General features: G+C 42.2%; 1 protein-coding gene across 1 annotated transcript; it reads right to left on the bottom strand.

Moving 5' to 3' along the window:
- Positions 1–18,757: 18,757 nt before the first annotated feature.
- On the bottom strand, positions 18,758–21,481 carry LOC125520418 (protein NOI4-like). Its single transcript, XM_048685335.1, has 3 exons — positions 21,227–21,481; positions 19,195–19,386; positions 18,758–19,064 (listed from the first exon to the last, which is right to left on the bottom strand). Exons 1-3 carry the CDS (start codon positions 21,230–21,232, stop codon positions 19,020–19,022), a joined length of 243 nt encoding a protein of 80 aa, XP_048541292.1. The 5' UTR covers positions 21,233–21,481; the 3' UTR covers positions 18,758–19,019.
- Positions 21,482–25,667: the final 4,186 nt, after the last annotated feature.

Here is a 25,667-nt window from a genome sequence, read left to right as displayed (position 1 = left end):
ATCTTGCAAATCTCTATGTCTCCCTCCTTGGGTTGATCGCGGATGGAATTGAAGCGTCTCTTGATGTGCTTGGTTCTTTTGTGAAATCTGGATTCCTTTGCCAAGGAAATTGCACCAGTGTTGTCACAAAATATTTACATTCAACCCGATGCACTAGGTATGACACCTAGATCAGATATGAACTCCTTCATCCAGACTCCTTCATTTGATGCTTCCGAAGAAGCTATGTACTCTGCTTCACACGTAGATTCTGCCACGACGCTCTGCTTGGAACTGCACCAACTGACAGCTCCACCATTTAATAAAAACATGTATCAGGTTTGTGACTTAGAGTCATCCGGATCAGTGTCAAAGCTTGCACTGACGTAACCGTTTATGACGAGATCTTTGTCACCTCCATATACGAGAAACATATCCTTAGTCCTTTTTAGGTATTTCAGGATGTTCTTGACCGCTGTCCAGTTCCACTCCTGGATTACTTTGGTACCTCCCTGCTAAACTAATAGCATGGCACACATCAGGTATGGTACACAACATTGCATACATGATAGAACCTATGGCTGAAGCATAGGGAATGACTTTCATTTTCTCTCTATCTTCTAAAGTGGTCGGGCATTGAGTCTGACTTAACTTCACACCTTGTAACATAGGCAAGAACCCTTTCTTTGCCTGATCCATTTTGAACTTCTTCAAAACTTTATCAAGGTATGTGCTTTGTGAAAGTCCAATTAAGCGTCTTGATCTATCTCTATAGATCTTGATGCCCAATATATAAGCAGCTTCACCGAGGTGTTTCATTGAAAAATTCTTATTCAAGTATCCTTTTATGCTATTCAGAAATTCAGTATCATTTCCGATCAGCAATATGTCATCCACATATAATATCATAAATGTTATAGAGCTCCCACTCACTTTCTTGTAAATACAGGCTTCTCCGAAAGTCTGTATAAAACCATATGTTTTGATCACACTATGAAAGCATATATTCCAACTCCGAGAGGCTTGCACCAGTCCATAAATGGATCGCTGGAGCTTGCACACTTTGTTAGCACCTTTTGGATCGACAAAACCTTCTGGTTGCATCATATACAACTCTTCTTTAAGATATCCATTAAGGAATGCAGTTTTGACATCCATTTGCCAAATTTCATAATCATAAAATGCGGCAATTGCTAACATGATTCGGATGGACTTAAGCATCGCTACGGGTGAGAAGGTCTCATCGTAGTCAACTCCTTGAACTTGTTGAAAACCTTTTGCAACAAGTCGAGCTTTGTAGACAGTAACATTATCGTCAGCGTCAGTCTTCTTCTTGAAGATCCATTTATTCTCTATGGCCTGCCGATCAACGGGCAAGTGAACCAAAGTCCATACTTTGTTCTCACACATGGATCCCATCTCAGATTTCATGGCCTCAAGCCATTTTGCAGAATCTGGGCTCATCATCGCTTCCTCATAGTTTGTAGGTTCGTCATGGTCAGGTAACATGACCTCCAGAACAGGATTACCATACCACTCTGGTGCGAATCTTACTCTGGTTGACCTACGAGGTTTGGTAGTAACTTGATCATAAGTCTCATGATCATCATCATTAGCTTCCTCACTTACTAGTGTAGGAATCACTGGAACTGATTTCAGTGATGAACTACTTTCCAATAAGGGAGCAGGTACAATTACCTCATCAAGTTCTACTTTCCTCCCACTCACTTATTTCGAGAGAAACTCCTTCTCTAGAAAGGATCCATTCTTAGCAACGAATAACTTGCCTTCGGATCTGTGATAGAAGGTGTACCCAACAGTCTCCTTTGGGTATTCTATGAAGACACATTTCTCCGATTTGGGTTCGAGCTTATCAGGTTGAACTTTCTTCACATAACAATCGCAGCCCCAAACTTTAAGAAATGACAACTTGGGTTTCTTGCCAAACCACAGTTCATAAGGTGTCATCTCAACAGATTTATATGGTGCCCTGTTTAACGTGAATGCAGCCGTCTCTAAAGCATAACCCCAAAAAGATAGCGGTAAATCAGTGAGAGACATCATAGATCGCACCATATATAGTAAAGTGCGATTATGATGTTCGGACACACCATTATGCTATGGTGTTCCGGGTGGTGTGAGTTGCGAAACTATTTCGCATTGTTTCAAATGAAGACCAAACTCGTAACTCAAATATTCTCCTCCACGATCAGATCGTAGAAACTTTATTTTCTTGTTACGATGATTTTCCACTTCACTCTGAAATTCTTTGGACTTTTCAAATGTTTCAGACTTATGTTTCATTAAGTAGATATACCCATATTTGCTCAAATCATCTGTTAAGGTGAGAAAATAATGATATCCGCTGCGAGCCTCAATGATCATTGGACCACATACATCAGTATGTATGATTCCCAATAACTCTGTTGCTCGCTCCATTGTTCTGGAAAACAGAGTTTTAGTCATCTTGCCCATGAGGCATGGTTCGCAAGTACCAAGTGATTCCAGAAGCCATCAGAATGGAGTTTCTTCATGCGCTTTACACCAATATGACCCAAACGGCAGTGCCACAAATAAGGTGCACTATCATTACCAACTCTGCATATTTTGGCTTCAATACTATGAACATGTGTATCACTACTATCAAGATTTAGTAAAAATAGACCACTCATCAAGGGTGCATGACCATAAAAGATATTACTCATATAAATAGAACAACCATTATTCTCTGATTTAAATGAATAACCTTCTCGCATCAAACAAAATCCAGATATAATGTTCATGCTCAACGCTGGCACCAAATAACAATTATTTAGGTCTAAAACTAATCCCGAAGGTAGATGTAGAGGTAGCGTGCCGACTGCGATCACATCGACTTTGGAACCATTTCCCACGCGCATGGTCACCTCGTTCTTAGCCAATCTTCGCTTAATCCGTAGCCCCTGTTTCGAGTTGCAAATGTTAGCAACTGAACCAATACCAAATACCCAGGCACTACTTCGAGCATTAGTAAGGTACACATCAATAACATGTATATCAAATATACCTTTCACTTTGCCATCCATCTTCTCCGCCAAATACTTGGGGCAGTTCCGCTTCCAGTGACCAGTCCCTTTGAAGTAGAAGCACTCAGTCTTAGGCTTAGGTCCAGACTTGGGTTTCTTCACTTGAGCAGCAACTGATTTGCTCTTCTTCTTGAAGTTCCCCTTCTTCCCTTTACCCTTTTTCTTGAAACTAGTGGTCTTGTTGACCATCAACACTTGATGCTCCTTCTTGATTTCTACCTCCGCAGCCTTTAGCATTGTGAAGAGCTCGGGAATAGTATTATCCATCCCTTGCATATTATAGTTCATCACGAAGCTCTTGTAGCTTGGTGGCAGTGATTGAAGAACTCTGTCAATGACACTATCATCAGGAAGATTAACTCCCAGCTGAGTCAAGTGGTTGTGGTACCCAGACATTCCGAGTATATGTTCACTGACAAAACTATTCTCCTCCATTTTGCAGTTGTAGAACTTATTGGAGACTTCATATCTCTCAATCCGGGCATTTGCTTGAAATATTAACTTCAACTTCTGAAACATCTCATATGCTCCATGACGTTAAAAACATTGTTGAAGTCCCGGTTCTAACCCGTAAAGCATGGCACACTGAACTATCGAGTAGTCATCAGCTTTGCTGCCAGGTGTTCACGACATCTAGCATTGCTCCTGCAGCGGGTTTGTCACCTAGCAGTGCTTCCAGGACGTAATTCTTCTATGCAGCAATGAGGATAATCCTCAAGTTATGGACCCAGTCCGTGTAGTTGCTACCATCATCTTTCAACTTAGCTTTCTCTAGGAACGCATTAAAATTCAGCGGAACAACAGCACGGGCCATCTATCTACAATAACATAGACATGCAAAAAACTATCAGGTACTAAGTTCATGATAAATTAAAGTTCAATTAATCAAATTACTTAAGAACTCCCACTTAGATAGAAATCTCTCTAATCATCTAAGTGATCACGTGATCCATATCAACTAAACCATGTCCAATCATCACGTGAGATGGAGTAGTTTTCAATGGTGAACATCACTATGTTGATCATATATACTATATGATTCACGCTCGACCTTTTGGTCTCAGTGTTCTGAGGCCATATCTGCATATGCTAGGATCATCAAGTTTAACCCGAGTATTCTGCGTGTGCAAAACTGGCTTGCAACCGTTGTATGTGAACGTAGAGCTTATCACACCCGATCATCACGTGGTGTCTCAGCACGACGAACTATAGCAACAGTGCATACTCAGGGAGAACACTTATACCTTGAAATTTAGTGAGAGATCATCTTATAATGCTACTGCTGAACTAAGCAATAAGATGCATAAAGGATAAACATCACATGCAATCAATATAAGTGATATGATATGGCCATCATCATCTTGTGCCTTTGATCTCCATCTCCAAAGCACCGTCATGATCACCATCATCACTGGCCTGACACCTTGATCTCCATCGAAGCATCGTTGTCATCTCGCCAACTATTGCTTCTACGACTATCGATGCCACTTAGTGATAAAGTAAAGCAATTACACGACGATTGCATTTCATACAATAAAGCGACAACCATACGGCTCCTGCCAGTTGCCGATAACTGTGTTACAAAACATGATCATATCATACAATAAAATTTAGCATCATGTCTTGACCATATCACATCACAACATGCCCTGCAAAAACAAAGTTAGACGTCCTCTACTTTGTTGTTGCAAGTTTTACGTGGCTGCTACGGGTTGAGCAAGAACCATTCTTACCTACGCATCAAAAACCACTACACGGTATAGTGATTACTTTTTGATCTTTAGAAAGAACCCTATTCATTGAATCTGATTCAACTAAAGTTGGAGAAACTGACACCCACCAGCCACCTGTGTGCGAAGCACATCGGTAGAACCAGTCTCGCGTAAGCGTACGCGTAATGTCGGTCTAGGCCGCTTCATCCAACAATACCGCTGAATCAAGAATCAACTAGTGATGGCAAGCAATATGTATACACCCACGCCCACAACTCCTTTGTGTTCTACTCGTGCATGTAACATCTACGCATAAACCTGGCTCGGATGCCACTGTTGGGGAATGCAGTAATTTCAAAACAAATCCTACGCACACGCAAGATCTATCATGGTGATGCATAGCAACGAGAGGGGAAGAGTGTTGTCCACGTACCCTCCTAGACCGTAAGCGGAAGCGTTATGACAACGCAGTTGATGTAGTCGTACGTCTTCACGATCCGAATGATCCTAGTACCGTAAGTACGGCACCTCCGCGATCTACACACGTTCGGCTCGGTGACGTCCCACGAACTCTCGATCCAGCTGAGTGTTGAGGGAGACCTTCGTCAGCATGGCGGCGTGATGACGGTGATGATAAAGCTACCGGCGCAGGGCTTAGCCTAAGCACTACAACGATATGACCGAGGTGGATTATGGTGGAGGGGGGCACCGCACACGGCTAAGGGATCAATGATCAACTTGTGTGTTCTAGGCAGCCCCCTTCCCCCGTATATAAAGGAGCAAGGGGGGAGGCCGGCCGGCCCTTGGGGCATGCCAGGAGAGGAGGAGTCCTCCTCCTAGTAGGAGTAGGACTCCCCTTTCCTTCCTACTAGGAGGAAGGGGAAAGAAAGGAGAGGGAGAGAAGAGAAGGAAAGGGGGCGTGATACGTCCATTTTGCATCATGCTTTTATATTGATGTTTATTGCATTATGGGTTGTTATTACACATTATGTCACAATACTTATGCCTATTCTCTCTTATTTTACAAGGTTTATATGAAGAGGGAGAATGCCGGCAGCTGGGATTCTGGGCTGGAAAAGGAGCAAATATTAGAGACCTATTCTGCACGGCTCCAAAAGTCCTGAAACTTCATGGAAGTCCTTTTTGGAATTAATAAAAAATATTGAGCGGAGAAAGTTCCAGAGGGGGGCCACACCCTGGCCACGAGGGTGGGGGGCGCGCCCTACCCCCTGGGCGTGCCCCCTGCCTTGTGGGCCCCCTGGTGGCCCTCCGATGCCCATCTTCTTCTATATGAGGTCTTTCGTCGAGGGAAAAATCATAAGCAAGCCTTCGGGAAGAAACTCCGCCGCCACGAGGTGGAACCAATCTAGGGCTCCGGCAGAGCTTTTCTACCAGGGAAACTTCCCTGTGGGGCGGGGAAATCATCACCATCGTAATCACCAACGATCCTCTCATCGGGAGGGGGTCAATCTCCATCAACATCTTCACCAGCACCATCTTATCTCAAACCCTAGTTCATCTCTTGTATCCAATCTTTGTATCCAAACCTCAGATTGGTACCTGTGGGTTGCTAATAGTGTTGATTACTCCTTGTAGTTGATGCTAGTTGGTTTGCTTGGTGGAAGATCATATGTTCAGATCCATTATGCATATTAATACCCCTCTGATTATGAACATGAATATGCTTTGTGAGTATTTACGTTTGTTCCTGAGGACATGGGAGAAGTCTTGCTATAAGTAGTCATGTGAATTTGGTATTCGTTCGATATTTCGATGAGATGTATGTTGTCATCCCTCTAGTGGTGTCATGTGAACGTCGACTACATGACACTTCACCATTGTTTGGGCCTAGAGGGAGGCATTGGGAAGTAATAAGTAGATGATGGGTTGCTAGAGTGACAGAAGCTTAAACCCTAGTTTATGCGTTGCTTCGTAAGGGGCTGATTTGGATCCATATGTTTCATGCTATGGTTAGGTTTACCTTAATACTTCTGTTGTAGTTGCGGATGCTTGCAATGGCGGTTAATCATAAGTGGGATGCCTGTCCAAGTAAGGACAGTACCCAAGCACCGGTCCACCCACATATCAAATTATCAAAGTACCGAACGCGAATCATATGAACGTGATGAAAACTAGCTTGACGATAATTCCCATGTGTCCTCGGGAGCGCTTTTCTCTATATAAGAGTTTGTCCAGGCTTGTCCTTTGATACGAAAAGGATTGGGCCATCTTGCTGCACCTTATTTACTTTTATTACTTGCTACTCGTTACAAATTACCTTATCACAAAACTATCTGTTACCGATAATTTCAGTGTTTGCAGAGAATACCTTACTGAAAACTGCTTATCATTTCCTTCTGCTCCTCGTTGGGTTCGACACTCTTACTTATCGAAAAGCTACGATAGATCCCCTACACTTGTGGGTCATCAAGACTCTTTTCTGGTGTTGTTGCCAAGGAGTGAAGCGCCTTTGGTAGGTGGAGTTTGGTAAGGAAAAATTTATATAGTGTGCTGAAATTTACTGTCACTTGTTACTACGGAACATAATCCTTTGAGGGGCTTGTTCGGGGTATCTTCACCCCGACCAGTAGAGCAAAGAGTTTCTCCTCAACCTACTGAACCTACTGAAAATGTTTACTTTGAAATTCCTTCGGGTATGATAGAGAAACTGCTAGCTAATCCTTTTGCAGGAGATGGAACATTGCATCCCGATTTACACTTAATCTATGTGGATGAAGTTTGTGGACTATTTAAGCTTGCAGGTATGCCCGATGATGTTATCAAGAAGAAGGTCTTCCCTTTATCTTTGAAGGGAGATGCATTGACATGGTATAGGCTATGTGATGATATGGGATCATGGGACTATAAGAGATTGAAATTGGAATTTCACCAGAAGTTTTATCCTATGCATCTTGTTCATCGTGATCGTAATTATATATATAATTTTTGGCCTCGCGAAGGAGAAAGCATCGCTCAAGCTTGGGGGAGGCTTAATTCAATGTTATATTCATGCCCCAATCATGAGCTCTCAAGAGAAATGATTGTTCAAAATTTTTATGCTCGGCTTTCTCTCGGTAATCGCTCCATGCTCGATACTTCTTGTACTGGATCTTTTATGATGAAGACTATTGAATTCAAATGGGATTTATTGGAAAGAATTAAATGCAACTCTGAAGATTGGGACCTCGACGAAGGTAAGGAGTCAGGTATAACACCTAAGTTTGATTGTGTTAAATCTTTTATGGATACCGATGCATTTCGTGAATTTAGCACTAAATATGGACTTGACTCTGAGATAGTAGCTTCCTTTTGTGAATCCTTTGCTACTCATGTTGATCTCCCTAAGGAGAACTGGTTTAAATATAATCCTCCCATTGAAGTAAAAGTAGTTGCACCTATTAAAGTTGAATAAAAGACTATCACTTATAATGATCATGTTGTTCCTACTGCTTATGTTGAGAAACCACCTTTCCCTGTTAGAATAAAGGATCATGCTAAAGTTTCAACTGTAGTCAACAAAAGTAATATTAGGACACACAAACCCCCTGAGCAAGTTAAAGTTGAACCTAATATTTCTATGGTTAAAGATCTCTTGGCTGATAATATTGATGGGCATGTTATTTACTTCTGCAATGAAGCTGCTAGAATTGCTAGACCTGATGCTAAAAATAAACATAGACCTATTGTAGGCATGCCTGTTATTTGTGTTAAAATAGGAGATCATTGTTATCATGGCTTATGTGATATGGGTGCTAGTGCAAGTGCAATACCCCATTCCTTATACCAAGAAATTATGCATGATATTGCACCTGCTGAGATAGAAGATATCAATGTTACCATTAAACTTGCTAATAGAGATACTATTTCACCGATTGGGATTGTTAGAGATGTTGAAGTCTTGTGTGGGAAGGTTAAATATCCTGCTGATTTTCTTGTTCTTGTTTCCCGCAAGATGACTTTTGTCCCATTATATTTGGTAGACCCTTCTTGAATACTGTTAATGCTAAGATAGACTGCAATAAGGATATTGTTTCTGTTGGTTTAGGGGATATGTCTCATGAGTTTAATTTTGCTAAATTTCGTAGACAACCCCATGATAAAGAATTGCCTAGTAAAGATGAAATTATTGGTCTTGCTTCTATTGACGTTCCTCCTACTGATCCTTTAGAACAATATTTGCTAGACCATGAAAATGATATGTTCATGAATGAAAGAAAGGAAATAGATTAAGTATTCTTTAAACAGGGACCTATTTTGAAACACAACTTGCCTGTTGAAATCCTAGGGGATCCTCCTCCTCCCAAGGGTGATCACGTGTTTGAGCTTAAACCATTACCTGATACTCTTAAATATGCTTATCTTGATGAAAAGAAGATATATCCTATTATTATTAGTGCTAACCTTTCAGAAAAGGAGGAAGAGAGATTATTGAAAACTCTGAAGAAGCACCGTGCTGCTATTGGATATACTCTTGATGATCTTAAGGGCATTAGTCCCACTCTATGTCAACACAAAATAAATTTGGAGAAAGACGCCAAACCAGTTCTTGATCACCAACGACGGCTGAATCCTCAGATGAAAAAAGTGGTAAGAAAGGAAATATTAAAGCTCCTTGAGGCAGGTATAGTTTAGCCCGTTGCCGATAGTCAGTGGGTAAGTCCTGTCCATTGTGTCCCTAAGAAGGGAGGTATTACTGTTGTTCCTAATGATAAAGATGAATTGATTTCGCAAAGAATTATTACAGGCTATAGGATGGTGATTGATTTCTGCAAATTAAATAAAGCTACTAAAAAAGATCATTACCCTTTGCCTTTCATTGATCAAATGCTAGAAAGATTATCCAAACATACACATTTTTGCTTTCTAGATGGTTACTCTGGCTTCTCTCAAATACTTGTGTCAGCTGATGATCAAGTAAAGACCTCTTTTACTTGCCCTTTCGGTACTTTTGCTTATAGACGTATGCTTTTTGGTTTATGTAATGCACCTGCTACCTTTCAAAGATGCATGATGGCTATATTCTCTGACTTTTGTGAAAAGATTTGTGAGGTTTTCATGGATGATTTCTCCATTTATGGATCCTCTTTTGATGATTGCCTGAGCAACCTTGATCGAGTTTTGCATAGATGTGAAGAAACTAATCTTTTCTTGAACTGGGAGAAGTGCCACTTTATAGTTAATGAAGGTATTGTCTTGGGGCATAAAATTTCTGAAAGAGGTATTGAAGTTGATAAAGCTAAAGTTGATGCTATTGAAAAGATGCCGTGTCCCAAGGACATCAAAGGTATAAGAAGTTTCCTTGGTCATGCCGGTTTTTATAGGAGGTTCATTAAGGAATTCTCAAAAATTTCTCGGCCTCTGGCTAACCTATTACAAAAATATATTCCTTTTGTCTTTGATGATGATTGTGTAGAAGCATTTGAAATACTTAAGAAAGCTTTGATTTCTGCACCTATTGTTCAGTCACCTGATTGGAATTTACCCTTTGAAATTATGTGTGATGCTAGCGATTATGCTGTAGGTGTTGTTCTAGGACAAAGAGTTGATAAGAAATTAAATGTTATCCAATATGCTAGTAAAACTCTAGATAGTGCCCAGAGAAATTATGCTACTACTGAAAAAGAATTTTTAACAGTTGTATTTGCTTGTGATAACTTCAGACCTTATACTGTTGATTCTAAAGTAACTATTCACACTGATCATGCTGCTATTAAATATCTTATGGAAAAGAAAGATGCTAAACCTAGACTTATTAGATGGTTTCTCTTGCTACAAGAATTTGATTTGCATATTATTGATAGAAAGGGAGGTGAGAACCCCGTTGAAACAACTTGTCTAGGTTAGAGAATGTTCTTGATGACCCACTACCTATTGATGATAGCTTTCTTGATGAACAGTTAAATGTCATAAATGCTTCTCGTACTGCTCCATGGTATGCTGATTATGCTAATTATATTGTTGCTAAATTTATACCACCTAGTTTCACATACCAAGAAAAGAAAAAGTTCTTCTATGATTTAAGGCATTACTTTTGGGATGACCCACATCTTTATAAAGAAGGAGTAGATGGTGTTATTAGACGTTGTGTACCTGAGCATGAACAGGAACAGATCCTACGCAAGTGTCACTCTGAAGCCTATGGAGGACACCATGCTGGAGATAGAACTGCACATAAGGTATTGCAATCTGGTTTTTATTGGCCTACTCTCTTCAAGGATGCCCGTAAGTTTGTCTTGTCTTATGATGAATGTCAAAGAATTGGTAATATTAGTAGACGTCAAGAAATGCCTATGAATTATTCACTTGTTATTGAACCATTTGATGTTTGGGGCTTTGATTATATGGGACCGTTTCCTTCCTCTAATGGGTATACACATATTTTAGTTGTTGTTGATTACGTTACTAAGTGGGTAGAAGCTATTCCAACTAGTAGTGCTGATCATAACACCTCTATTAATATGCTTAAAGAAGTTATTTTTCTGAGGTTTGGAGTCCCTAGATATTTAATTACTGATGGTGGTTCACATTTTATTCATGGTGCCTTTCGTAAAATGCTTGCTAAGTATGATGTTAATCATAGAATTGCATCTCCTTATCATCCACAGTCTAGTGGTCAAGTAGAATTGAGTAACAGAGAGCTCAAATTAATTTTGTAAAAGACTGTTAATAGATCTAGGAAGAATTCGTTCAAGAAACTTGATGATGCATTATGGGCTTATAGAACTACATATAAAAATCCTATGGGTATGTCTCCTTATAAAATGGTTTATGGTAAATCTTGTCACTTACCTCTCGAACTAGAACATAAGGCATATTGGGCTATCAAAGAGCTCAACTATGATTTCAAACTTGCCGGTGAGAAGAGGTTATTTGACATTAGCTCACTTGATGAATAGAGAACCCAAGCCTATGAAAATGCCAAGCTGTTTAAAGAAAAAGTTAAAAGATGGCATGACATAAGGATACAAAAGCATGAGTTTAATGTAGGTGATTATGTATTGCTATAAAACTCTCGTTTAAGATTTTTTGCAGGAAAATTCCTCTCTAAATGGGAAGGTCCTTACGTTATCGAGGAGGTCTATCATTCCGGTGCCATAAAAATCAACAACTTCGAAGGCACAAATCCGAAGGTGGTGAACGGTCAAAGAATCAAACATTATATCTCAGGTAATCCCATTAATGTTGAAACTAATATTATTGAAACCGTAACCACGGAGGAATACATAAGGGACACTTTCCGGAATGTTTCAGACTCTAAAAAGGAATAGGTACGTGGTACGGTAAGTAAACCAACTCCAAACAAGTTATAATGGCAATTTTTCTCCGTTTTGGAATATTTAAGAAAATAGGAAAATAAGAAGCAGATCGGAAAGGACACGAGGCTTCCACGAGGGTGGAGGGCGCGCCCCCTGCCTCGTGGGCACCTCGTGCGCTCTCCGGACTCTGTTTTCTTGCATGATACTTCTTTTGGTCGGTAAAAATTCATTATATAATCTCCCGAAGGTTTTGACCACCATATCACGCAAATATCTCCTGTCTTTGTTTCGAGCTGTTTTTCTGACAGATCTAGATCGCCATGGCGTCTTCAAGTGTCCCCAAGGACAAGTTCTTCGAGAAGGTCATCAACCCCTACCTCGCGGAGGTGCTGCAACACCCTCAAACCATTGAGATGCGTGAGGGGTTGTTGCACATCCGTGATGTGGAGGGACCAAGGAGGACCGGAAGCATGGAGACAAGGCTCGAGGCGATGGAGCAACAAGTTTTCAAGTGTCAGGAGATGGTGGAGCGTGGACTCGACTCCAATCACATAATGATCACAGAGTTCACCAACAACCACAAGCTGGACGCCAAGGACATTGGGGAGGCCATCTTCAAGCTTCATGAGAAAATCGAGCGCCTCCAAGCCCAGATCTATGACCTACAAAACCAAAACTGTGAGTATGAATATAGATTCAAGAGGATGAGTTTGGCTGCAGATTTGAGGATTCCAGAGACTCGATCATCCTTCTATGATGGTGAGCCTATGCCTTGGAAGATGGACGACAAGCCTACATCATCAACAACTCCTTCATCACCACCTCCGAGGAAGGAAACATAAACACATGGGTATGGGCACTCACCTTGGCAACTGCCAAGCTTGGGGGGTGCCCATGTATCGTATCATTGTCACTTTTATCTTTACCATTTTTCTTAGTTCGATCCTTTTGATAATATCTTGATCTAGTAGAATAAAGTTTTAGTATGATCTAGTTGTGAGTTTTGCTTTATGATCTTCTTATGTAATCGAGTCCGTGAGCTATATATAATAAAGATTAGTGTTGAGTGAAGGGCTTGATGATTTTGCTATGATCTTGAGGGAATAAAATAAAAGAGAAAGAATAAAAAGAAATAAAGAGATCATATGGATCTTATGGAGAGTAATGACTTCACATATAAGAGTATGCTGAATAAAAGTTGTTGAGAGTTGACAAACATAGTTTTGGTCATCATTGTAATTAATAGGAAGTAATAAAGAAAGAGAGGTCTTCACATATAAATACACTATCTTGGACATCTTTTATGATTGTGAGCACTCATTAAAGTATGACATGCTAAAGAGTTGACGTTGGACAAGGAAGACAATGTAATGGGTTATGTTTTCTTACATCTGAGATAAATTATATTATCATGGATCATCCAACATGTTGAGCTTGCCTTTCCCTCTCATGCTAGCCAATTTCTTTGCACCAAGTAGAGATACTACTTGTGCTTCCAAATATCCCTAAACTCGTTTTTGCCATGAGATTCCACCATACCTACCTATGGATTGAGTAAGATCCTTCAAGTAAGTTATCATTGGTGCAAGAAATAAAAATTGCTCTTTAAATATGTATGACTTATTAGTGTGGAGAAAATAAGCTTTATACGATCTTGTGATGTGGAAGAAATAAAAGCGACGGACTGCATAATAAAGGTCCACATCACAAGTGGCAATATAAAGTGACGTTCTTTTGCATTAAGATTTCGTGCATCCAACCATAAAAGCGCATGACAACCTCTGCTTCCCTCTGCGAAGGGCCTATCTTTTATTCTTGTCTTATACTTCATGCAAAGAGTCGTGGTGATATTCACCTTTCCTTTTTACATTTTATCCTTTGGCAAGCACAATGTGTTAGAAAGATCCTGATATATATAGCTAATTGGATGTGAGTTTTCATGAACTATTATTGTTGACATTACCCTTGAGGTAAAACATTGGGAGGCAAAACTATAAGCCTCTATCTTTCTCTGTGTCTGATTAAAACTCCATACCCATAAGTATTGCGTGAGTGTTAGCAATTGTGAAAGACTAAATGATAGTTGAGTATGTGGACTTGCTGAAAAGCTCTTATATCGACTCTTTCCTATGTTATGATAAATTGCAATTGCCTCAATGACTGATATTAGAGTTTGTTGGTTCTCAATGAAGTTTATGATTCATACTTGAAATTGTGATTGAATTGTTACTTTAGCATAAGAGATCATATGATAATATATATATATATATGTTGCTATTCTAAGAATGATCATGATGCCCTCATGTCCGTATTTTATTTTTATCGACACCTCTATCTCTAAACATGTGGACATATTTTTTCGATTTCGGCTTTCGCTTGAGGACAAGCGAGGTCTAAACTTGGGGGAGTTGATACGTCCATTTTGCATCATGCTTTTATATCGATATTTATTGAATTATGGGTTGTTATTACACATTATGTCACAATACTTATGCCTATTCTCTTATTTTACAAGGTTTATATGAAGAGGGAGAATGCCGGCAGCTGGGATTCTGGGCTGGAAAAGGAGCAAATATTAGAGACCTATTCTGCACAGCTCAAAAGTCCTGAAACTTCACGGAAGTCCTTTTTGGAATTAATAAAAAATACTGAGCGGAGAAAGTTCCAGAGGGAGGCCACACCCTGGCCACGAGGGTGGGGGCGCGCCCTACCCACTGGGCGCGCCCCCTACCTCGTGGGCCCCCTGATGGCCCTCCGATGCCCATCTTCTGCTATATGAGGTCTTTCGCCGAGGAAAAAATCATAAGCAAGCTTTCGGGAAGAAACTCCGCCGCCACGAGGCGGAACCTTGGCGGAACCAATCTAGGGCTCCGGCAGAGCTGTTCTGCCGGGGAAACTTCCCTCCGGGAGGGGGGAATCATCACCATCGTCATCACCAATGATCCTCTCATAGGGAGGGGGTCAATCTCCATCAACATCTTCACCAGCACCATCTTATCTCAAACCCTAGTTCATCTCTTGTATCCAATCTTTGTATCCAAACCTCAGATTGGTACCTGTGGGTTGCTAGTAGTGTTGATTACACCTTGTAGTTGATGCTAGTTGTTTTACTTGGTGGAAGATCATATGTTCAGATCCATTATGCATATTAATACCCCTCTGATTATGAACATGAATATGCTTTGTGAGTAGTTACGTTTGTTCCTGAGGACATGGGAGAAGTCTTGCTATAAGTAGTCATGTGAATTTGGTATTCGTTCAATATTTTAATGAGATGTATGTTGTCATCCCTCTAGTGGTGTCATGTGAACGTCGACTACATGACACTTCACCATTGTTTGGGCCTAGAGGGAGGCATTGGGAAGTAATAAGTAGATGATGGGTTGCTAGAGTGACAGAAGCTTAAACCCTAGTTTATGCATTGCTTCGTAAGGGGCTGATTTGGATCCATATATTTCATGCTATGGTTAGGTTTACCTTAATACTTCTGTTATAGTTACGGATGCTTGCAATGGGAGTTAATCATAAGTGGGATGTTTGTCCAAGTAAGGACAGTACCCAAGCACCGATCCACCCACACATCAAATTATCAAAGTACCGAACGCGAATCATATGAACATGATGAAAACTAGCTTGACGATAATTCCCATGTGTCCCCGGGAGCGCTTTTCTCTATATAAGAGTTTGTCCAGACTTGTCCTTTGCTACAAAAAGGATTGGGCCATCTTGTTGCACCTTATTTACTTTTATTACTTGCTACTCGTTACAAATTACCTTATCAAAAAACTATCTGTTACCGATAATTTCAGTGCTTGCAGAGAATACCTTACTGAAAACTGCTTATCATTTCCTTCTGCTCCTCGTTGGGTTCGACACTCTTACTTATCGAAAAACTATGATAGATCCCCTACACTTGTGGGTCATCAGGGCGCCGCCCCCCTTCCCTAGTCCAATTCGGACTAGAGGGGAGGGGGCGCGCGGCCCTGCCTTGGTCGGCCCTCTCTCTCTCTCCACTAAGGCCCATGTGGCCCATTAGTTCCCCCAGGGGTTCCGATAACCCCCCGGCACTCCGATAATTATCCGGTGACCCCCGAAACTCATCCGGTGTCCGAATATAGTCATCCAATATATCAATATTTATGTCTCGACCATTTCGAGACTCCTCGTCATGTTCGTGATCATATCCGGGACTCCGAACTATCTTTGGTACATTGAAACACATAAACTCATAGTACCGATCGTCACCGAACGTTAAGAGTGCAGACCCTACGGGTTCGAGAACTATGTAGACATGATCGAGACACATCTCCGGTCAATAACCAATAGCGGAACCTGGATGTTCATCTTGGCTCCCACATATTCTATGAAGATCTTTATCGATCAAACCGCATAAAGATATACGTTGTTCTCTTTGTCATCGGCATGTTACTTTGCCCGAGATTCGATCGTCGATATCTCAATACCTAGTTCAATCTCGTTACCGGCAAGTCTCTTTACCCATTCCGTAGTGCATCATTCTGTAACTAACTCATTAGTCACATTGCTTGCAAGGCTTATAGTGATGTGCATTACCGAGAGGGCCGAGAGATACCTCTCTGATACTCAGAGTGATAAATCCTAATCTCGATCTATGCCAACTCAACAAACACCATCGGAGACACCTGTAGAGCATCTTTGTAGTCACCCAGTTACGTTGTGATGTTTGATAGCACACTAAGTGTTCCTCCGGTATTCGGGAGTTGCATGATCTCATAGTCATAGGAACTTGTATAAGTTATGGAGAAAGCAATAGCAACAAACTAAACGATCATCTTGCTAAGCTAATGGATGGGTCAAGTCAATCACATCATTCTCTAATGATGTGATCCCGTTAATCAAATGAAAACTCATGTATATGGTTAGGAAACATAACCATCATTGATTCAACGAGCTAGTCTAGTAGAGGCATACTAGTGACACTCTATTTGTGTATGTATTCACACATGTATTAAGTTTCCCGTTAATACAATTCTAGCATGAATATAAACATTTATCATGATATAAGGAAATATAAATAAGAACATCATTATTGCCTCTAGGGCATATTTCCTTCACGCGCCCCCTCCTCTGCTCCTCCGCGCTACGTCAAGCCAAAGACGGAGCCGGGGCTCGCCGCCGTGAAGACGGATCCGGGGCTCCCCGTCGTGAAGACGGAGCCCGGGCTCGCTGGCGGCGTCAAGGAGGAGCTCGACGACGGGGTGGCCCTGAAGTGGGTGCGCGGCGACTGGGCGCAGACGGGGCTGCAGCGCCAGCGCCTCGCCTACGAGCGGTTCGAAGCTCGGCGCCGTGGTCAGGACGAGGAAGGCGTCGTCGTCCTCGACGACGCGCCACCGCCACCGGTCCGATAGGGTGACGCCGGGCAGGGGTCCAGCAGGGACGGCCGCGTCAAGCAGGAGAAGGCCACCGACTAAGACGACGAGGACGGCGGCGACGTCGGTGACTTCGCCGCGCTCAGCGACTTCTTCACCCCTTAGTTGTGTTTTTTTAATAACTTATGTAATGTCAAATATATGTCGAGTTTGCTGAACTTAGCCGAATATTTTGTCCAATTTGCCGAACTTTGCCGAATTTCATTTTTTTTAACACCCGCGTCTGGGGGCGATCCTAGGGCCGGCGGCTGGGAACCCGCTCGCCCCCATGCCGATTTTGGCGCCGGCTCGCCCCCAGGCGGCGATTTTACGCGCCCTCCTGGGGGGGCAACGGCTGGAGATGCTCTTAACACTCGGGTCTTTGGACAATTTTTACTCTGAAGGACGCGTCCTAAAAGAAATCTACTGTGCTTCAGGGTTTCAACTTTCAAGGTTTTGTTGGTGTACTATTAATCTAGGAGTATAATCTATGGAAATGATATAATCGTTCGGGATTTTACCATGGCAAATCAAACATTTTTTTATGGTAATTTTAGTGACGCAAGGATGGCAAGTTCAGTTGACACGCGTGGTAATTTTATGGCAAATCGAACATTTAAAAAAAAGTTGGCAAGTATGACAACTCCTTGCTCAGTGTCATACTTGCCAACTGAACTTGCCGTACCCGCATCATTAAAATTGCCATCGAAAACATTCGATTTGCCATGGTTAAATTCTGAATGTTCGGAATTTATCAGGGTCATAATCTAAGCTCCAGCAGAGTGCCACAATATGTTCAAGCTTGTGTGTATAGTGCTATGATCTAGCTTGCGGTTCATGCAACTGTGGACTAATGTAATGGATTCTCTCGAGTTACTTTCAGTTATGTAGCTGACTCATAATTTATCTGCAATGAACTTTTTTGTTAATAGATTACTTTGATGGAATGGACTGTTAATCATTTGTGGACTTGATAATGCTGAAGATGATGTCCACGTTTTGGTGTGTGCCATGGCCCTGATAAGTAAAGATCATTTTTTATCAGACAAAGACAAGGTAGCTATTTGGTCTCAAACCAATTGGTATACCTGGTTATTTTGCCAGATGTTGGCACATGGACATTGGCAGCCAACCAGGTGACAGCCAATTAATTGGCTGCCGGCGATGCCAAAGCATCGACAGCCAGGGCCTCAAACCAAGCTGCACATAGGTCCAAATAGGGCAGCGAATAGTTAGGTCAGCACGGACAGAAAAGGATAAGGATACTTGTGTTATCACATAATAATGGGCCAAATCACAGGTGGGGATTGGAATTTTGGATGTTCGCAGTTCTGGCAATAGGCGAGACTCAAATCACATATCAACTTCACCACTACTACTACACAAAACGAGACCGACAAGGAAGACCAGAATTACAATCAGAAGTTCACTTATCCAAACTGAGTGTCTGACAACCCTCACACCATACATACACACACTTCAGAGTTTTACGAGATACCCATCGTGATGGCCCAGGGAGCCTGGGTACCTCTTACAAGGTCTTATGGATAGTATGTATATAGCAAAATTAAACGACCATACTTCGGCAACCATTTTTTCTTCGGGCGACGCTTGTCCTCCTCAAGATTGTGTAGGACTTGGTGTCACGCAGCAAAACCACTTCTTCTGCACAATGGAATAACGAGATTAATGGAAAATAACAAATGCAATGATCATAACAGATAAGAACTAGCGTTATATTTCCATGTGGTGAAACAGACATAAAACATTGATCGGGAAGCATTAAGGGACATACTGAATTTGCCTTGGTGGCATAAGATTCCACCCTCTCAGTCCTGGCATCTTTGCAAGGGGATTCAGTATCTTGTCCATTCCCAGCCTTTTTCTCATCCCTGGCTTTGTTGAATATAACAGTGAACCCATCAGCAGAAGCTGGGTCGTTGACGTCCCATTCGCCAAACTTGGGCAAAGGGCGACCAGATTCCTCCTAAAAAAGAACCGTTGTCCATGTCAATGGAAATAATGCAATAATAAACGAAATGAAGTACTACTATTAAAGTAGTGCACGAGCATTTCTAACAAATATCAATTGAATTGTTCACCCTACATGAAAAGAAGAGATCAAGCTGCTGAGTACTGTGCTAGATTGGGCAGGAAAGACAGGCTTTGTGAGGCAGCCATGGAATGCAATAGCCCAGTCAGAAAGAACTAAAGAAGCAACACATAAGAAGAAAGAGGAAGTATATGATTGCTCTCTTAGCTTTCTTTCTTTTGCCAAAACCCTAGGCGTCTTCCATGAAAAACTGGCATAAACTTAGTGAAGTACCCACAAAAAATGGAGGAATAAATAAGAAATCATGAATTCAGCCCGCAAAACATGAACTTTCATGACTAGAAATTCTTTTCCCTTGACTGAAGTGCAATAAAAATTGGTGAATGACGTGGGATAGTTTTCAAGAAGAAACTGGTACTACACAGTCACACTGGCAACCTGTTATTGAAGATGACACCTGTAAACACTTGGCTAACAGTAGGAATTAGGAAATGATTGGTACTGTAACATGGTCCAGCACTACAATTAGAATTGCATTCATTTACTGACCACTTGATCAGGGCATGACAAGTTAATTTCAGCAGGCAGGCATCATCTGCGCTGAAAGGTATTGGTACATTTCACTTAAAACCCTATGGGACAGGAGGAGGGATCATAGCCTAGATATGTCTGAAGAATGATAAACGTAGCTGATCGCTGGATGCACTGCGGGGAGATTTATGTTAAAAATACAGGTATATTCAGAACCCAGACCGTAACACTTAGCCTCCTAAGAAGAAAACAGGAGCCTATAAGTGCTGCCCTTACACATAATCTGATATTCCATGATGCAGTCAACACATCTCATGTGTTCAGCGATGCATAAATTTCAGCTCTGGTCTATATTACAGTATCCAGGGTAAATCTGTAATCACATAATGATACCACTCTCGCCTGTTATCATGCTGCTAGCAAACTTTATTTTACTTATCTGTGATCAGCATACTTTTTTACATACCAGTGCTAACAATTTCCAGTTATATTGACTAGCATAGCCACCGAACAATCGATGCACAAAAGCAGAGTCATTAAATGGTTATGCTTTTGCTTTAGAAACTTTGTGTGTCTAAAAATGTTTGATCAGCCAGACCACATGAATGCCTGGATATTGACCAACCCAGGAAACAAAATGAACCTCCGCCCTTACAAGTCCACAGCATCCTAGATGTGCCTAGATATTGACCAACCTGCTTAACGAAATGGACCTCACCCCTTACAAGTCCACAGCCATCCAAGATTACCAAACTCTACTCAAGTCATCCCGGTTCGCCCGCGGCTTGCACAAAAGCCAAATAACTATGCATAGGTAGGTAGGTCCACAGAAATGTTGCGTGTTCAATCAAACAGGAGCCTCCAAATGGTTGCAGAAATGATCGATTAACTAACTAATCACGAACGCTTGGGCTGGGAGGCGAACCTTCTAGAGCCTTCATCAATACATACACTAAAATAATTGAATATAAAACCGACGCTCAGCAATTCGGTCTGGGTAAAGTCGGAACGAATTTCCTCTATACGCCTATGTTCAAGGCAGCCCAGGATCACCCTTCTACCGAGCATCTGGTTTCCAATCCCCCCATGCTCCACACCGATTCTCCCAATCAACAAACCAATAGTAACCGATCAGAAACTACAGAAGGCGACGTTTTGCCGGCCTCGATCTAGGCAGGAAACAGCGCCGGAAATCGGCGGAAAAAAACACAGCAGGGAGCGCGCGGGGAGCACCATCGCTTACCGACATGGATGGAGCGCGGCGGTCCGATCCACCGAGGGGCTTGGGGAAAGTTTCGTCGGCTGCGGGTGGGAGGAAGGGGAAAGGGACGGGGATAAGGGCGAGGAGCGAGACGGAGGGGAAGGGGGAGGAGGAGACGGCGAATCGAAGTGGAAAAGGAGCAGCAGTCGATTGACGGATTTATACCTCGAGACGGGGGAAACGCACCCCGCGGCCCCGTAAAAAAAGATATTTTTTCTCCCCCGAGCGGCAGCGGCAGTGACTGGCTGGCTCGTTTTGTACGGGGGACGCGCACGCATGTGAGCCGCGCGGCCGGCGGGGCCCGCGTGTCGGCGGGCGCGGGGTTACCGGGGGCTGGACGGGCGGGGCGGGGCTGGGGTCGGGGGGTTGGGGGTGGCGACGGCGCGGAGACAGAGTGGAAACGCGCGAGGGGGAGGGGAGGGGAGGGGCGCACGTCGTCGGTGTGCGTGGGCTGGCGCTCGGAATCTCGGGGGCTGGACTGGACTGGACTGGCGTTGTATACTGGCGGCTTTGTTTGTTTACTGCCAGGCCAGCCAGAAAACAAAGCCCAGCTACGCCTGTTTTGTCCGTGCTAGCTTCGGCTTCCGCCTCGGCGTGGGGGCTGTGCTGTGACTTGTCAGGCCAGTATTAGGGCATCTTCTACGTTAGTTTTGTTGGTAAAATGTTTATGTCATCAACCAATAAGCTATCATAGAACTACTTCACTAGGTTGTATCTAAGGTATCCAATAGATAATAAGAAAATAAATGTGATTGCTCTCTATTTTACCTTGGAGCTTGTGCAAAGGTTGTTGGTTATTCTACATACGACTTTGCTCTCTCTTTACATTTATTGCATGCCACATCATCACTTTGTCCTAGGTGGCAAATTTACCAACACCTATCTTACAGTTGTTGGAGATGCCCTTATTATCTTATCTTGTGGTTTCAAAAAAAACCTATGATGATGGATTGATGGTGCTAGTCAGCTGCTGCTTGACCTCAGCTTTCACTGCGGGGTAGAAAATGGAGGCGGGGCGGTCGCCTGGAACATTGGCTTAAGCTACGTATATTACAAGAAATCTCCGTGCTTTTGCGTGATTGGCCGAGATGGATGGTCCCGTTCGGCTGCAGCGTCAGCTCGAGCCGGGGCTGGGCATATGGCAAGCCTTCCTGTGGCTGTGGTTGGCCAGTGTCGTGTTGCTTTCATTTCGTCTCTGATTGCCTGTATCTGACAAAGCTTGTCTTTCATGGAAAGTGCTCTTTTGATACCGTGCTCATATGCTCTCGTATGAACAATAAAATCAAAAAAAAATAAAAAAATAAAAAAAATAAAAAAAATTGTGATGAATGTTTTAACTGCGTGCAAAATTTCAGGTCCAAACGACATTTCTGGAGGTCTGGGCAAAAACAACAAAATCGATACTTCAAAATGCTTCCAACAATAGTCTTTTTAGACCATCGATTTTTTTTTGGCCCAGACCTCCACGAATGTCATTTCAACCTGAAATTTTGCACGCAGTTAGAAAATTTATCAATGTTCATAAAAAAATCAGATTTTTTGAATTTTTTACTTTTTTTTCTTTTACTGTTCATACGGGAACATATGAGCTCAGGATCAAATACTCTAGGGCCTTATTCGGTTTGGAGGATTTTCGTAGGAAAAACATAGGAACAAGGATTCCGGAGGAAAATTTCCTATATATGCATTCGGTTTGTAGGAAATGCGTATAGGAATTTCGTAAGAATACTACTCATTTCCTGTGTTTTTGGAGGAAACTACACATCCACTCAAAACTCATTTTGCGCGTAGGAACGAGGCAAGTCAATTCCTTAGGATGGCAAGTGCCATCCTATCAAATTCCTATACCACTCCTAATTCCTACGTTTTAATTTCCTCCAAACCAAATGAGCCCTAGGTTTTGCTAGGCTGGGTTCTACTAATAGTAAAAGGTTGGGCTCCCGGTGCTATACCAAGTTTGGTTTTACCGATACTGAACTATATGCTCTATGCCCAAATGGCTTGTCAACTGTCAAGAATCCTAGACTTTTGTGTGATATAATCGACCCTCTGATGCCGTCTAACGGATGAATGATAGGGAGAGACTAGGTCAGAGTCAAATCACATGGTGTAAGGCATGATGTTTTAAATAAATCCGGAGCGACACACATGGATATAAAACAGTCTGTGTGCAGAAATATTCAGAGGAAGCAGTGCACTTATGGAGGGGCTTCACATGATCAAAATCGAGCTAATCTCAATAAAACACACATGGACGATCAGAATGCGGTTGCCGGGTTCAGGTGTAGCGCATACTATTCAGTTAGTTTATGCATCAAAAGATTGCAAAAAATTGGTTTACAAGCAATTGCAGGTACCTTTTCCCCTTTGTTTGAAACCAAAAATCGCAGGCCGAGGCAGCAGATCTTCGGCTACATCATACACCGGTGCCGAATGTCAACTGCGCCTGGTGTTGTGTTCGTGGGGATATGATATGACAGCTCCGCTTGTCATGTGGACGATAAAGAACGCGTTCGTTCGAAACAAAGACGAAAATAAAAACCAGCCACCTACTATTGCCCGATCGTGTCAAATTGTCCCGTTCACATCGGCTTAAAAAACTGCACGCTCCAGGATTGGAGTAGAAGCAACAGCATCGGGGCAAAGGCGAAGGTAGTGCTGCCGTTCACGTCAGTTGACTTCCGGCCGGGGGCCCTCGGAGCATCCACGTCCACGTCACCCGTCCGGAAGGGATCAAGTGGGCCGATACATTTTCTCCCGTTAAAAGAGAAGGCCCGTGCGGCTGGTGCACGAGGCTGAGCTGGATGCAGCTGCCTCTCTGCTTCTGTCCTTTTCCGATGGCGTCAGTGTGTCACACTGTCACGGCGTTACGTGGCGCTCGTAACAGATTCTCAACAAAAAAAGTGGCACTCGCAACACCGAGAACTTGCTCTGTTTTTTTGGAGGGCAAAGAACTTGGTCCGCTGAGTGCCACGCCAGCCAGGAGATGGAATCAACACGCATAATGTTTCGGAAGGGCTTCGGCTCTCTGTGTATTTATCTTTTTTTTAGCGTACTCTGTGTATTTATATTAACATAATTTAATATAAATTATTTATGTGTTTCTAGTTTGATTATACTGGGCCAGCCCAACCCAATGCCGTACACAAACTTCTTTGCGAGAAACAGGACTAAAAAAAAGAGAGTAGGAGAGGCCCTATGAAAAATTATAAAGATAATTCCTTATTTAACACTGTCTTAAAATTTATTGCCTTATTCAACACTGAAATTTTTTTCTTTCCTTATTTAACATCAGGTGTAAATTTTATGTTTTTTATGACATTTTTGTCTATTTTAAGCCTTAACGGTGTTAAATAACATTTAAAAAGACCTATTTACCCTTCATGTGACATGTAACCAAAACTGTACAGGTGTATGTGCATCTGGCCGACTCGATTTGTGTTTGACCTCCACGGCATTGTAGCGGCATTTCGCTGTGTAGGCAGGCTAGCTCGAGTACTATCCGTCGAGACGTAGATGGCAATGTGTAGGTGCACACCAAAACAAGCAGGTAGTACTAGACGAAGCTAGCTAGCGGCCGATCTCTCGCTTGATCGATTCTACGTTGACCGGCTAGCTAACCAAGCTAGCGATATTATCTCAGCGACAACACGAATACACGAGGTGATTGATGGCCACAGAACCATGTCAGTCATGTTTATTTTCTTTCTTTCAATTTCGACTCACGGTTGTTACAAAGGGTGTGTATATATACACACACACACACACACACACACACACACACACACACACACACACACACACACACACACACACACACACACACACACACACACACAATAGGCTATTTTCGTGATATTAATATATTCTCCATTTTAAATAAAAAATATACAACAGGTTGACATGGCTTTTTTTTTGCGGGCGAGACTGACATGGTTGTTACTAGCAATATATGCCCTATACGGTGATGGATAGAAATGCTACACGGACACGATGTCCTGTTTATTTCAAACATTTTGCTAGGTGCGTGAGCAAATTTTGAAGCAAAATCGAGGAGTGCTTCTGGCAGCTCTTTGTGTAGTGCGCGTACAAGCACTGACTTTTCACCAAAAATAAAGTACAAGCATTGACTACGATATTAACATGCTGACTTGTTGTATACTATCTATCGAGTATGTACTGTCCTATGTACTATCGATGTACACCGGCGACCATATTGACCACCATGCGCCCTGCCGTTTATCAAACGCGCTGCTCCCACGGACAAATAGAATAGATCTACCAGGCTTGCCATCTTGACAGAGTCGCATATACTGAAGCTAAACTACCACGTAAAATTTTGGTCACATATTACATGAGGGATAAATAGGTCTTTTCAAGTGTCATTTGACACTGTTAAAGCTTAAAATGAACGAAAATATCA

The sequence above is a fragment of the Triticum urartu genome, chromosome 7 (assembly GCF_003073215.2).
Source record: "Triticum urartu cultivar G1812 chromosome 7, Tu2.1, whole genome shotgun sequence".
Taxonomy (NCBI): Eukaryota; Viridiplantae; Streptophyta; class Magnoliopsida; order Poales; family Poaceae; genus Triticum; species Triticum urartu.
The sequence above is the reverse complement of the archived record's forward strand: the minus strand, read 5'-3'. Positions and strand labels throughout refer to the sequence as shown.